The sequence below is a fragment of the Dendrobium catenatum genome, unplaced genomic scaffold, assembly GCF_001605985.2.
Source record: "Dendrobium catenatum unplaced genomic scaffold, ASM160598v2 original_scaffold_27042, whole genome shotgun sequence".
Classification (NCBI taxonomy): domain Eukaryota; kingdom Viridiplantae; phylum Streptophyta; class Magnoliopsida; order Asparagales; family Orchidaceae; genus Dendrobium; species Dendrobium catenatum.
The window spans coordinates 767,239-779,083 of record NW_021345501.1 but is presented as its reverse complement, the minus strand read 5'-3'; the positions used below and the strand labels follow the sequence as shown (position 1 = coordinate 779,083).

The 11,845-nt window shown below is 35.4% G+C and overlaps 1 protein-coding gene across 1 annotated transcript; it reads right to left on the bottom strand.

The window, feature by feature from the left end:
* Window positions 1-5,062: 5,062 nt before the first annotated feature.
* On the bottom strand, window positions 5,063-11,142 carry LOC110112846 (glycerate dehydrogenase). Its single transcript, XM_020845194.2, has 13 exons — window positions 10,899-11,142; window positions 10,759-10,842; window positions 10,534-10,674; window positions 10,320-10,441; window positions 10,166-10,247; window positions 9,364-9,436; window positions 9,179-9,270; window positions 8,427-8,501; window positions 8,222-8,329; window positions 8,056-8,133; window positions 6,869-6,913; window positions 6,668-6,782; window positions 5,063-5,387 (listed from the first exon to the last, which is right to left on the bottom strand). The coding sequence occupies exons 1-13, from the start codon at window positions 11,019-11,021 to the stop codon at window positions 5,365-5,367; spliced, it is 1,161 nt and encodes a 386-aa protein (XP_020700853.1). The 5' UTR covers window positions 11,022-11,142; the 3' UTR covers window positions 5,063-5,364.
* Between the last annotated feature and the right edge of the window lie 703 nt (window positions 11,143-11,845).

The following is an 11,845-nucleotide window of genomic DNA, read 5'->3' as shown; positions in this document are numbered from 1 at the left end:
TGAACTAAAACTAATTGAGTTCTCAGTGGACATGACTTGGACAACTTGTGCTCAAGCAAAAGAAAAAAAAAAAGCTTTGAACTTAAGCTTATGATAATATGAATTTGAATTTGAGCATAATTAAGACAAATGAGCTAAATTGAGGATGGATCTAGTTGAACTAAGTGATCAAATTAAAAAAAAAAAAAGAAAGAAAATTTCATTCTAATTAATAACAAAAAGTTTGAATGGATCATAAAGGATCTAACTTGAATAGATTATAAGAAACAAGCTCAAGATATCATGTGATGAACTGGCATTTAATTTGACATGCATTCAAATAAGCATCAGTAGAGGAGCTCTAAAGAATGTGATTTGGGGGATAATCAACATTCCTATGGAATTATCATTCTATTGAGAATGCGAATGTTAATTAAGGAGGGCAATCCATCCAAATCTCATCCAAACAAGCACATTACTCTCCTACAAGTGAAGATGGAGAATATGTTGCAGATGCGAGCTCCTATGAGCTATTACAAAAGCTCATCATATGTACAATACTTTGTCTACAAGTAAATACAGAACAACTACAACAAATATAACAAATCATCAATCAACATACATGAGGATATTATTGATGAATGCAATCCATTCAGCAGTCTATATTAATATGCGTATAAAATGCGCTGAATCTACTTACAAACAACAGTAGTAGAGATATTGCATGGATGGTGGATCCCTTACGAACACCTAAAATTTGTAATGGGTATAGTGATTGTGCTCACAAGTCGTGGTATTGGATATGTTACAAGTATAATGAATTTTCCTACAAATATGGATGAAGAAATTAATATTGAATGCAACTCAACCTCGTTGCAAAGTGCTAATATATAGATAAATACGTTCACTCTGCTTTAAGTGATGAAGATTGAAAGGTCACTTATGAATGACGAATAATCGATAGTATGCCCAATAAATTTTCTAGAGAAGGGATAATAAGATGCATGGAATGATCATGATGATTTGTCCACAATCATGTGCAATGAACACGACAAGGCCACAAGCAAAGAAAGGGAGATGTAGTAGAAGTGAATCCTATGTTATCAATACAGACTAACGTGTAAATGAGCACATAATAGTCTACTTTCAAATGAGAGGAATATATATGCTACAAGATTCTTGATTGTTATGTATATCCAACATGAAATTTGCAAGTATTCATATCAACCGACTAATGAGCTTGCATATTGAAGAACAAAAGCCCTAATGAAGGGAATTATTAGTTGATACAACAACTTATATGCAATAGATACGAGCATCTGCAAACTCTTGTAGCAAGAGTATTCTAGCATCCTCATATTCAACAACAAGACACAAACAAGCATATTGTCTGCAAGCAAAGATAACATACCTATAGCATAATGCATAGTACCTACGACCTGTTGTAGCATGGATACTGTAACATCTCTATAGCCAACAATCATCCAGTGGAAGACAAATACACTAAAGAGGTATATAACTAAGGTTGTGATATCGATCCCTACGGTTGAGGTCGGTTCACTCGTAGATGAATACAACCATTCCTTGTGATCTACGACGACCACTGAAATTACTTGTCGATAACAATAGTGGATACGTAGTAAGTGCAATAAATCCTCTATGGACACAAGTACTTATCTCTGCAAGCAAAGATATAAGGCAACGATAAATCCAAATTCATAGGAGTCGTCGTAGGAAGTTTTTCATGTATGCAAAGTGTCATCTATGAGCAAATATAAAAGACATCTAATTGTTATCAGCATTCATGAGAAAAAGTAAAAGATTAGTTAGTGCACTACAATTTACCTACATAAATTATACAAGTAGTGCATGACAATCTACCTGTATAAAGCAGCAAATAACTCAATGCACAAGCTGCTACAACACGCCACAGGATTCGCAACATTCATGCAAGTGGACAAAAGGCGTGTAGGAGCATCCAAATAGAACGCTGCGTCCAAATGGCGGTCACCCGTACAACTGATCGGCATCAAGATATTCCAAGAATGCACCTGCACATGCACTGTAATTTGTATACATATAGGTACGCAAAAAGGGCATGTATAATCACATGACTCGCATGGACCCTGGCGAGTGTATTATTGGTACACATGTGATGTCTAAGGATGCTGCACAGGTCAATAAATTTTAACCTGATCCTCCTAAGCAGGTAAATAGGAGTCAATAAGGTTAAAAAAATAATTATAAAATACCCCCAAACACCCGCATGGGCCCCGACAAGCGTGTTATAAGTACACACATGATGTATAGGGATGCTATGTGGATCAATAAGTGAATTCAAGTTCGAACCTGATTTTTCTATGCATATTAATAGGAGTCGACAGGGTTCGAACTATTAAACAAATATACGATTGTGGTGACTGGTATATTTGTTTTAATATATTCATATTAGGTATTCAAGACCCATATAATGAGAATTCACTAATAAAGGTACAAAGCCTATGACAAAACTTGATCCTATGTCAACAACTTGACAGAGTTTTTAAGGTTTAATTTACAAATGAAAATAACCCACACACCCCGATGATAGACGTGTTGATTGTAGATCTCAACCAGAGAGATTAATTTCAAATATTTCAAAATGTCATCCTAAGTACTAAAAAATTCAAACATCTGAAAATCTCAATTCAAAATATTTAAAAATTGAAATTCAATCATCAACCACTTAAAGCTAAATCCATCCGCCCTCTGCAACAGTTTGTCGAAGTGGACACATTAAAATTTATTTCAGCTTACATAAAGCTAATGCTTGGTCGAAAATATTAGTAGGATTCATTCTCAATTAATCTCTTATTAGTAAGAACGTGGTACGTGTCCTCTAACAAATGGTTTTGCTGCTAAATGGCAACACAGGATAAACGGTTATAACTCGGGCCCTCTGAACCGAGTGGTTTTACTGCTAAATGACACCACGTGATAGCGGTTATGGCCAGAGCCAATACGTTCTTTAGTGTCATCAAATCCTTGAGATGTGAATCAATATGATATAATCGATAGGGCACAAAGCCCGCTGTTAGTTAAAGTGGATTCAAATTTGTCCCCTTAGACAAATACTCAAATCAGGTCTATAAGGTCCCCTTGGAAGAAGCAACCTATGGCTGCCGATAAGAATCCTTCTGTCAGGTTGGATCGACTACCTCCTCTGACTAAGTAGATCAGGGATCACGATGGCCCGGGATGACGGAACCATGTGATCTTGATCGGCTCTATCATCTATTCCCCCACCATCCGCTTTAAGTGCAAGATGGTGAAATTTTCAATTTTAAATATAAAATCTTTACATTTCCAAATACCTAAATCGAATGCTGCTACTATATGCTAGATAACATGTATCTCTATGTATCTGATTGATGACTAGCCTTAATCAAAAGTTCTCTCTCATTATCGGGAGGTGTAATTAATTATAGGGTCTTGCGCCTATAGGAAACCAGAACTCAAATCATAAAGTCGTCACAAAATAAGGGTGAAATCTCTGGGTAGTGTCTTATCTACAAACCCATCAGCCTTCCCAAAATGTACCCCGGAACTTAATTCCATTAAAACTCCCCTCGAAATATAAGCAACGCGGGTGGAGGTCGGGGCCAAATTTTCGGAGCCCACATTGATATCCTTATATTTGGTAGCTCCGGCTGCAAACTATCTGAACACCAAGAGTCTTCTCTTAAGCTTACTTTCCAGACAGTCGCTAACATGATAAAGGGCAAGACTCTTGAGGAGATTCGTAATACATTCAACATCAAGAATGACTTCATGAGTAGTTGGAGGTGATAAATTTGATTTTTGTGTTGGTGTTGATTGCAATGAGGGTTTGAAATTTATCAAATGGGTTAAGAATAATAGGGGCATTGAAAAGCTCGGTTAGTTGAGTTGATCTCATAGCATGTAGAGAATGATAACTGAAGGAAAAAAATTCTTACTCATCTTGATCAGAAGCTTTTTATAATAGCTACAGAAAAAATAGCGCTAAAAGAAAAAAAAAAAGTGAATTAACATTTGTAATGAATATCACTTAATGCAGAGATTTAAAAGAAGAAATACAAAATAAGGAGAGAATTGATTTATTTAAATTCTCCAGTATATTGAGGTATCCGAAGAGAAAAACGTGCAGAGAGAGAACCAATGATGGAAATCATCCTCTTCTTTTAGAGAAATTATTCCATGAGGAGTCCATACGGGAAAGAACTGTCCATACTATTAGTGTGTACACTTGTTGATGGAATTTTGAAAACAGGTTTTGAAAAGTTTGATTTTCTTTGTGAATTTTAAAATTAAAGTTAAATTCTAATTCTAAAATCGAATTATCTCATTAGAAAAAAGTATATCATATCGAAAGATGAAAATAGAATTTCAGAACGGGATTTATATTTAGAATTATGAATCTCATCTTGAGTATTGTGACCGGATGTTAAAGAGAACTTCGTATGGCCCCAAAGGGCCATAGTGAGTTTCAACTAAATATCCAGTTACGATGATCAAGAAGGGTGATCGTTAAGTTCATATCCAATGCTTTATTAATGAAAGATATATCTCCCCAATTGGAGAAAATGTCATTCGATGATAATTCTTCGAATATGATGATAACGATCATTAATATTTTAACTTTCCCAAAGAAATCAATTTAAATTTTGAAAAGTTCAATTTTGAAAATCAGGTGTGTGTGATTTTAAATCTCCTACGATCGCAAACACTCGTAGTTAATTACATCATAGGAAGACAGAGTTCAACTCAACGATTATTAGGCTTTGTTCGGGACGATTTTTTATTGCTTTCTAGTACAAAAATTTTAATTTTTGTACGAGAAAGCAGCCTTAAGAAGCAGCAAAAAAATCATCCCAAACGAAGCCTAAGGATTAGGCTTCCTTTGGGACGGCTTTTTTATTGCTTTCTAAAACAGAGTTAGGGCATTTATATCCTCAAATTGTAAGCAATTGCAAAGGCTGTAGCCCAGCGGAGGCAATACATGTTAGGCGCCAAGTTCATCATCCATTCATCCGCATCAATCAAAGGAGTATTAAAGTACTCATACAGCCCAAGTTATTCTACATAAATTTCTTTTCAAAACTTAACGGTACTTTACAGTGAAGATCAAACTATTAGCTAAAACCAGTCGAAAGATCTCCAATTTGTACTAAATATAAGCCAATATGAGGAATTTTATTCCTGAAAGTCCAAATATATTTCAGCATAGCTTACAGAGAAACTTAACAATATTAGACAAAGCAGCTGTGCTGTGCTAAACTGTAAAGGACCGGCTTGACTATAAAAAGGCCCTTATATACTCTAAATATTTCAGCTGAATATACTTGCCCACCATGAGCTTTCCTTTCACAGCTTCGAAGAAGGCAAACCTACAAGAAAATCTTTCCATTTTAACTACTGATGAAACATCTGGAACAACTTAAAACTTTATATCTTTTTTCACTTCAATTTCAATCATGAAGGAAGAAATGTGGTAATTATACTAAATATTTTGTTTCTAATATTTTTTTTCACTTTAATGGCAGGTGGTATAAATTATAGTAGGAGTGTCAATATTTGACACGACCCGAAAACCTGACTTGAATCTGACCTGAAAATTTCGGGTTAGGGTCAACCCGAACCCGAAACGGGTGGGGTTCGAGTTCAACTTTTCGATCCGGTTCAAAAAACGGGTCAGGTTTGGATTGACCCTTTGACCTAAAATTGATCCGTTTTTTCCCCGAAAATCCGAGATTGACCCATTTTTTACACGAAAAAGCGGAGATTAACCCATTCTTTAGACCCAAAAACTAGCAGTTTTTTGTTGGCACCGGGTCATTCGGGTCGTGTCGGATTGACCCGGACCTAAAGCGGGTTGGGTTCGGGTTGACCCGAATAGTGTCGGGTTAGTTTCAGGTTCGACCCGAACCCAACCCGTGACCCGAAATTGACACCCCTAAATTATAATAACCAGCCGGTAAAATGAGTTTATTCTGACAATATTTCTGAAAATTTCATCTAGGGGAGTAAAAATAAAGGTCGATGTTTACGAGCAACTTATGTTTTGCTCTATAACTGTTCATATTCAACTCATTCGTTATGTAACTTAGATGAATTTGAACAAAATTTTCTTTAACTTTTTTACTAAGGCTTCGTTTGGAACAGCTTTCTCACTGTTTCTTAAAACAACTTTTTAGTGCAAAAATTTAAATTTTTAGTACTAAAAAGCTGCTTTAAGAAACATTAAAAAAGTCATCCCAAACAAAACCTAAATGAGGCAAACATAAGCTCTTTTGATTATAATCAGCTTCATAAGAGCTCCATATATTAAAATATTAAATATATACATATATATTCATGTAAAGTTAATTTACTCTGGTATGTTACATTAAAAATCATTGAAGAAATCATGAAAATATATATTCCAAGTTCTATGAATCTTAAAGTGTATTGTACAAAGAAAATTCACAAACTTTTTTCATGCAATAGAAGCCATTAATAAAAAAATATTGATGCACTTGATGGTTACCAACTTGTATTAAATTTGAGCTTCTTTGTGCTCAACTGATAGTTCAAGAACGGAATAGAGCCTTAGCTTGCTCATGTTCAGCTAGTTTACAAAAGAAAAAGTTTCTTTAAAAAGAATGCTACAAGTATTAAGGAAGCATACCAAGTTGTTTTGCATTGACGATACTCGGACTAGCTGGTGGAGGCTGAGAGCTTTCATTTAAGAAAGTTTCAATACTATTAGGATCAGACCAAACTGGGTATCCTTTGATCTTGCCCTGTTTAACAGTAAGGAAGCAAAAGGAATTCGCATTCATAGTAGATATACATAAACTTCAATTCATTCCCGTTAAAACAAGCATACCAAAACATTTAGAGCAGCAAGAGTAGCCATTCCTTCGCGCGTCCACTGAAAACAATATATGGAGAAACCATTCAGATGAGAAATCTCTTGAATTTTTCAATACTTAACTTCCATATGATAAGATCATATCCTGAAGATGTAAAGATAAGTTCTATAAAATCCTCATTGGTCTCATAATATTATATGAATCTAGATCTTAGCAGACTGTGGGCTCAGAAAATTCGTGCCACAGCATCCCCATTGCTTTTCGGAGGTTTAACGGATTAAGTTTCGGGATAAATTTTGGGAAGACATATTAGGTTTGAAGATAAGACACTAAGTGATTTCGCCCTCATTATACAATGACTTTATGATATGAGTTCTAGTTTCCTATAGGCACAAGCTCATATAGTTAATTACCCCTCCCAATAACGAAAGAGAACTTTCGATTAAGGCAAGTTGTCGATGAAATATGTAGAAATACATAGTAACTGGCATATAGTAGCAGCATGGGTTTGGGGTTTGGGGTTTGAGGTTTGGGAATCGGGAGATGAAGCAGGAGGTCGGTTGTGGAAGAACAACAATCGAGGCGAACAAATCGAAGAATGGCGCCGAATGCATGTGTATTTTACAGAATTTCTAGGCTGGGTTTTGGATCTATGTCTGGCGGTCAACACAAACAAAAATTATTAATATCTAAGTTGAGCATAATAAACAAGGGACTATTAAGATGAATATATAGCAAAGTTAGGAAGGATAAATGAAAGCATAATAACATGAGATGAGTGGTAGGAGTGAAATCTATTAAGACTAAGATAATTTAAAAAAATTTAAACATATATAATAATGGGAAGAAAATGCACCATTAGGAGCATGGATAAAATCAATATTAAAGGAAAATTTTATAAACTGGATATAGATAGAAGTTGTTTAGAATTATCTACAAAGAATAAATTTTACAATTAATAAATAAATTAAAAAGATATTCATAAAGCTGACCCGAACAAGTTAGTATAAGACTTCGTTTGGGACGGCTTTCTTATTGCTTTTTAAAATAACTTTCCAGATATTTTTTTTTTTATAAATTAGAAATTTTTATACCATGAAGCTGTTTTAAAAAGCAGCAAGAAAGCCGTCCCAAACGAAGCCTAAGGCTATTGATGATGATTACAATTATACCAATAAAGAGTATGATTTCCTAAGTTCACCTTGGAAGCAGATGCAATATGAGGCACAACCACAGCATTTTTCTGTTCAGCAAGCCCTGGTTTCATTAAAGGTTCCTCCTGTAAAATGGTAGAACACAAATTGATAATCTAAGAATTGTCGCAATCCCAAATTTAAAATAGAACACCAAAAGCACGCAAGACGAACCTCGAAAACATCAAGGCCAACGCGGAACATGGGATTTAGTTTTAGATGTTCTACCAGTGCAGCTTCATCAATCACTGGCCCCCTACTTGCATTCACAAGGACTGCGTCCTGTGATTAAAAGCCACTTTGTTCATTAAAACATTTGATTGCTAAGGATAAAGGATAAAGTTGAAACAGGTAGCAAAGATAAGCTATTTGCCTATACCTTCTTCATGATTGACAGTCTCTCTTTGTTGATCAGATGATATGTAGTTTTATCCAATACTGGGTGAAGACTTATCTGCAAAAAAAGACCAATAAGTTGAATTTTTAATGCCCATTTCAACCCTAAAACTATAAATCCTCGAACAAACACAGTTTTTGTACTTCATTGGTTTCAGCTTAAGTGCAACCATGCAAAATAAAGGTAAATGCAATGGCTATGACGAAGCTTAAGGATTGATGGATAACATGGGCGGATCCCCCTTGATGTCAGGGTGGGCATTGCCCACCCTCAAAAAAATGAATAAAGTACTAGCAGTGGCATTTTTTATATTTTGCCACCCCCCCCCCCCTCAAAAAGAATATTTTTGTCCAATATTATCACCCTAAGCATCGTTGCCCATCCCGCAAGTTCGCACTCGCAGCCGTTTTCCCGATTCATGCATTCGGCGTTCAACGGTTCAAGATGTCGCCGCCTTGCAACCTTCCTCTTCCCAATTACATACGACATTTCCAATATGTAAATGGAAGATAAATGATAAAAATTTTCCTCTTATAAATTTGATAGCATTATGTTGATTAAATTTTTTTAAAAAAATGTTATTATTACTATTTGATGTTATTATTTTATTTTTGCTATTATTATTGTTGCCGTCTAATTAATTAAAATTTTGTCCATCCTAAAAAAAGAAGCTGAATCAGCCCCTGATGGATAATGTTAAAAAATAACAATGAAAGATTCAAAAGCTATCTCACCACATCAGCCTCTCTCAGCACATCCTCCATTGTAGCAGCTCTTTTCCAAGTAACAGGCTGCTCACCATTGGCTTTCAGAAATTGCCCATATGCTGAAAAGACAACGAAGGAATTCAAGAGTTTTAGTTAGAATATCAGGAATGCTGACGGGCAATAACAGGAAGGAAAAAAAAATGAGATCATGCCTGTAACAAACTTCTCAAGCCTTGTAGCTTGATACAGATCATAGTATATAAGGTTCATCTTAAAGCCCTCAATCTGCAAACATTGAGTGGGTTGTGATGATATAACCCTAACAACAAGAATTTTAAATTTTTTGTGATAAAAGCTGGATGAATGGATTTCCCTACCCTAGCAACAAAGAATTAGAAGAAAGCAATCGATAATGCAAAACTCTTATGTGTAGCTTTTCTTAATGTACTATGAGGCTTCGTTTGGGACGTCTTTATTTCTGCTTCTTAAACCAGCTTTCTTATACAAAAAATTAAATTTTTTGTACAAGAAAGCTGCTTTAAGAAGCAAAAAAAAAAAATCGTCCCAAACTAAGCCAAAATTGCATTGAATTCACAAAAAGAAAAAAAAAAACACAATCAACATGGTTTGCTTTAAAAATTATGCAAGATATGTTCTTGACACCATGTTGCCTGAGATCAATTAAAAAGGATTTTTTATTTCAATACATTTTTTTGTTAGGGAGGGGGTGAGGAGGAGAAATTTTGAAGTTGAAAAATACGGGTTTCTTGACAAGCCAGGCATTGTCAATGATCTTTGCATGTTCGTGTGTAGAAGTAAGAAATTATCAAAACAATGAGGAGTGCTGATTATGGCTTCGTTTGGGACGGCTTTCTTAATGCTTCTTAAAGCAGCTTTCTAGTTTAAAAAAAAAAATTTACTAAAAAGTTACTTTAGGAAGCAGTAAGAAACCCGTCCCAAAAGAAGCTTAAATCCACCCTATACTCAACTAAAGACAAAAGAAGAAAAAATTACCATCATCCTAGCATAAGCTGAACCAATACGACCAGCTCCTATCACTCCCACTGTCTGTCCCTTGAGCAAATTCCCAACAAATCTACAAAATAAAAGTTAAATATTTTTGGCAGAAGAAACTTCAATCCCTTAAAAACTAGCTTTTTATTCATACAAATTAGGGAGCCATCCATCATATAATCCAGCTCTCATGAATTGATCAGCTTCCACAATCCTCCTTGCTGCCGCCAGAGAAAGTGAGGCGGCCAATTCGGCCGTCGTCTCAGTTAGAACTCCCTAATCAAAATAACTAGCAAATTAGATCAAAACCATAAAAAGGAAACCATCTTTAACATTCAAATTCATCAACACGAGCTCTGATTCGATACCGGCGTATTTCCAACTGCAACTCCATACTTGTTTGCCGCATTCACGTCGACGTTGTTGTAACCCACGGCCATGTTACTAAAAGCGGTTCCACCAGCTCTGCTCAGGGCGGAAAAAAGCACCTCCCCCCAATCTTCTGTGAGCTGTTACAGATCCAAACAATAAAAAAAACCATAAAACTCAATAAATTTTCTTCAATTTCAGTTTTGGGAATTTTATAAACTCGCCTGGCCGATGACTCCGTCGCATTTGTTCCCAATGAGCGCGATAATGTCCTCCACTGACAAGATAGTCTTCTTCTCGGTGCAAATCTGAAGATGGAAGAGTCAAGAGAGAAATGAGAAAGAGATAAAGGAGAGGGTTTTACCTCAACGCGACAATCTTGGTCGGTCAATAGCCGGATCCAGCGGGTTCCTGGCATGGGCTTGGTACTCACGACTCTGTATTTGCCGCTGGGATTCCATACCTCGATCGATATGGGTTTAGCCATAATCTGCTTAGCAAGAAAAGTAGGATCTCCAAAAAGCTTTTTTTCTGCTTCAGTCGGCTTTTGGTGACCTCAAATAGACTGATAAGGCGAAGAGGAACTGCAAGGCGAGGCCTTTTTCTAATGAAGATGCATCTATATTTTGAAATGTTTGCGGATAAAGGCGGGGCCAACTGCCATGTCGACCTCTGGTTCACCGTAAAGCGAAGGGCGTTCATTACCAAGATAAGGCGGGGAAGAACACTAGTGAAACGTTAGAGACCACTTGGATAATGAGAAGATGGCATTTACCATTATATATTTTTTTAATTTTATTTAATTAGAATATTCTCATTAGAATTAATCATGAATTTTAAAATTATTTAATTTATTTTTAAATAAATTAATTTACAAATAATTAATATTTTTTATTCTTTTTATGTAAAACAAAATATTTAATATAAAATTTAGATTAGAATATCCTAATCTAATTTTTTTAAATATATTTATTTATATTTCATTTTATACATTACTATTAACTATACAACATCTTCATAACATCAAAGAGGTCCAACCAGTTACAATCTAATCAATTTATACGTCAAAAAAAATGAGTGATAAGTGTTTACTAAGATAAAATTTTTTGAATTAGGAAAATATAATAAATCATGGGACTAAACATTTCTAGAGGGAGCCACCTTAAGAAGGGGCTAGTAGTATGGCACAAGTACTTATCCCAAGAATCAAATGGAGAGAAACTCCTCAAAAACTAGATGTCCAAATTAGGCGAAATTATTGGGTTCGGACACCGGACGCCATCCGGAGTCAATGAAAATGTGCCACATCAC

Excerpts from the sequence above, each read along its gene's own strand:
- LOC110112846 (XM_020845194.2), bottom strand. The coding sequence starts at position 11,021 with ATGGCTAAACCCATATCGATCGAGGTATGGAATCCCAGCGGCAAATAC. Across the intron at positions 8,502-9,178 it reads TGCTGAGAGAGGCTGATGTG|ATAAGTCTTCACCCAGTATT; the intron begins GTGAGATAGCTT and ends CTTTTTTTGCAG. Across the intron at positions 6,914-8,055 it reads ATATTGCATCTGCTTCCAAG|TGGACGCGCGAAGGAATGGC; the intron begins GTGAACTTAGGA and ends TATTGTTTTCAG.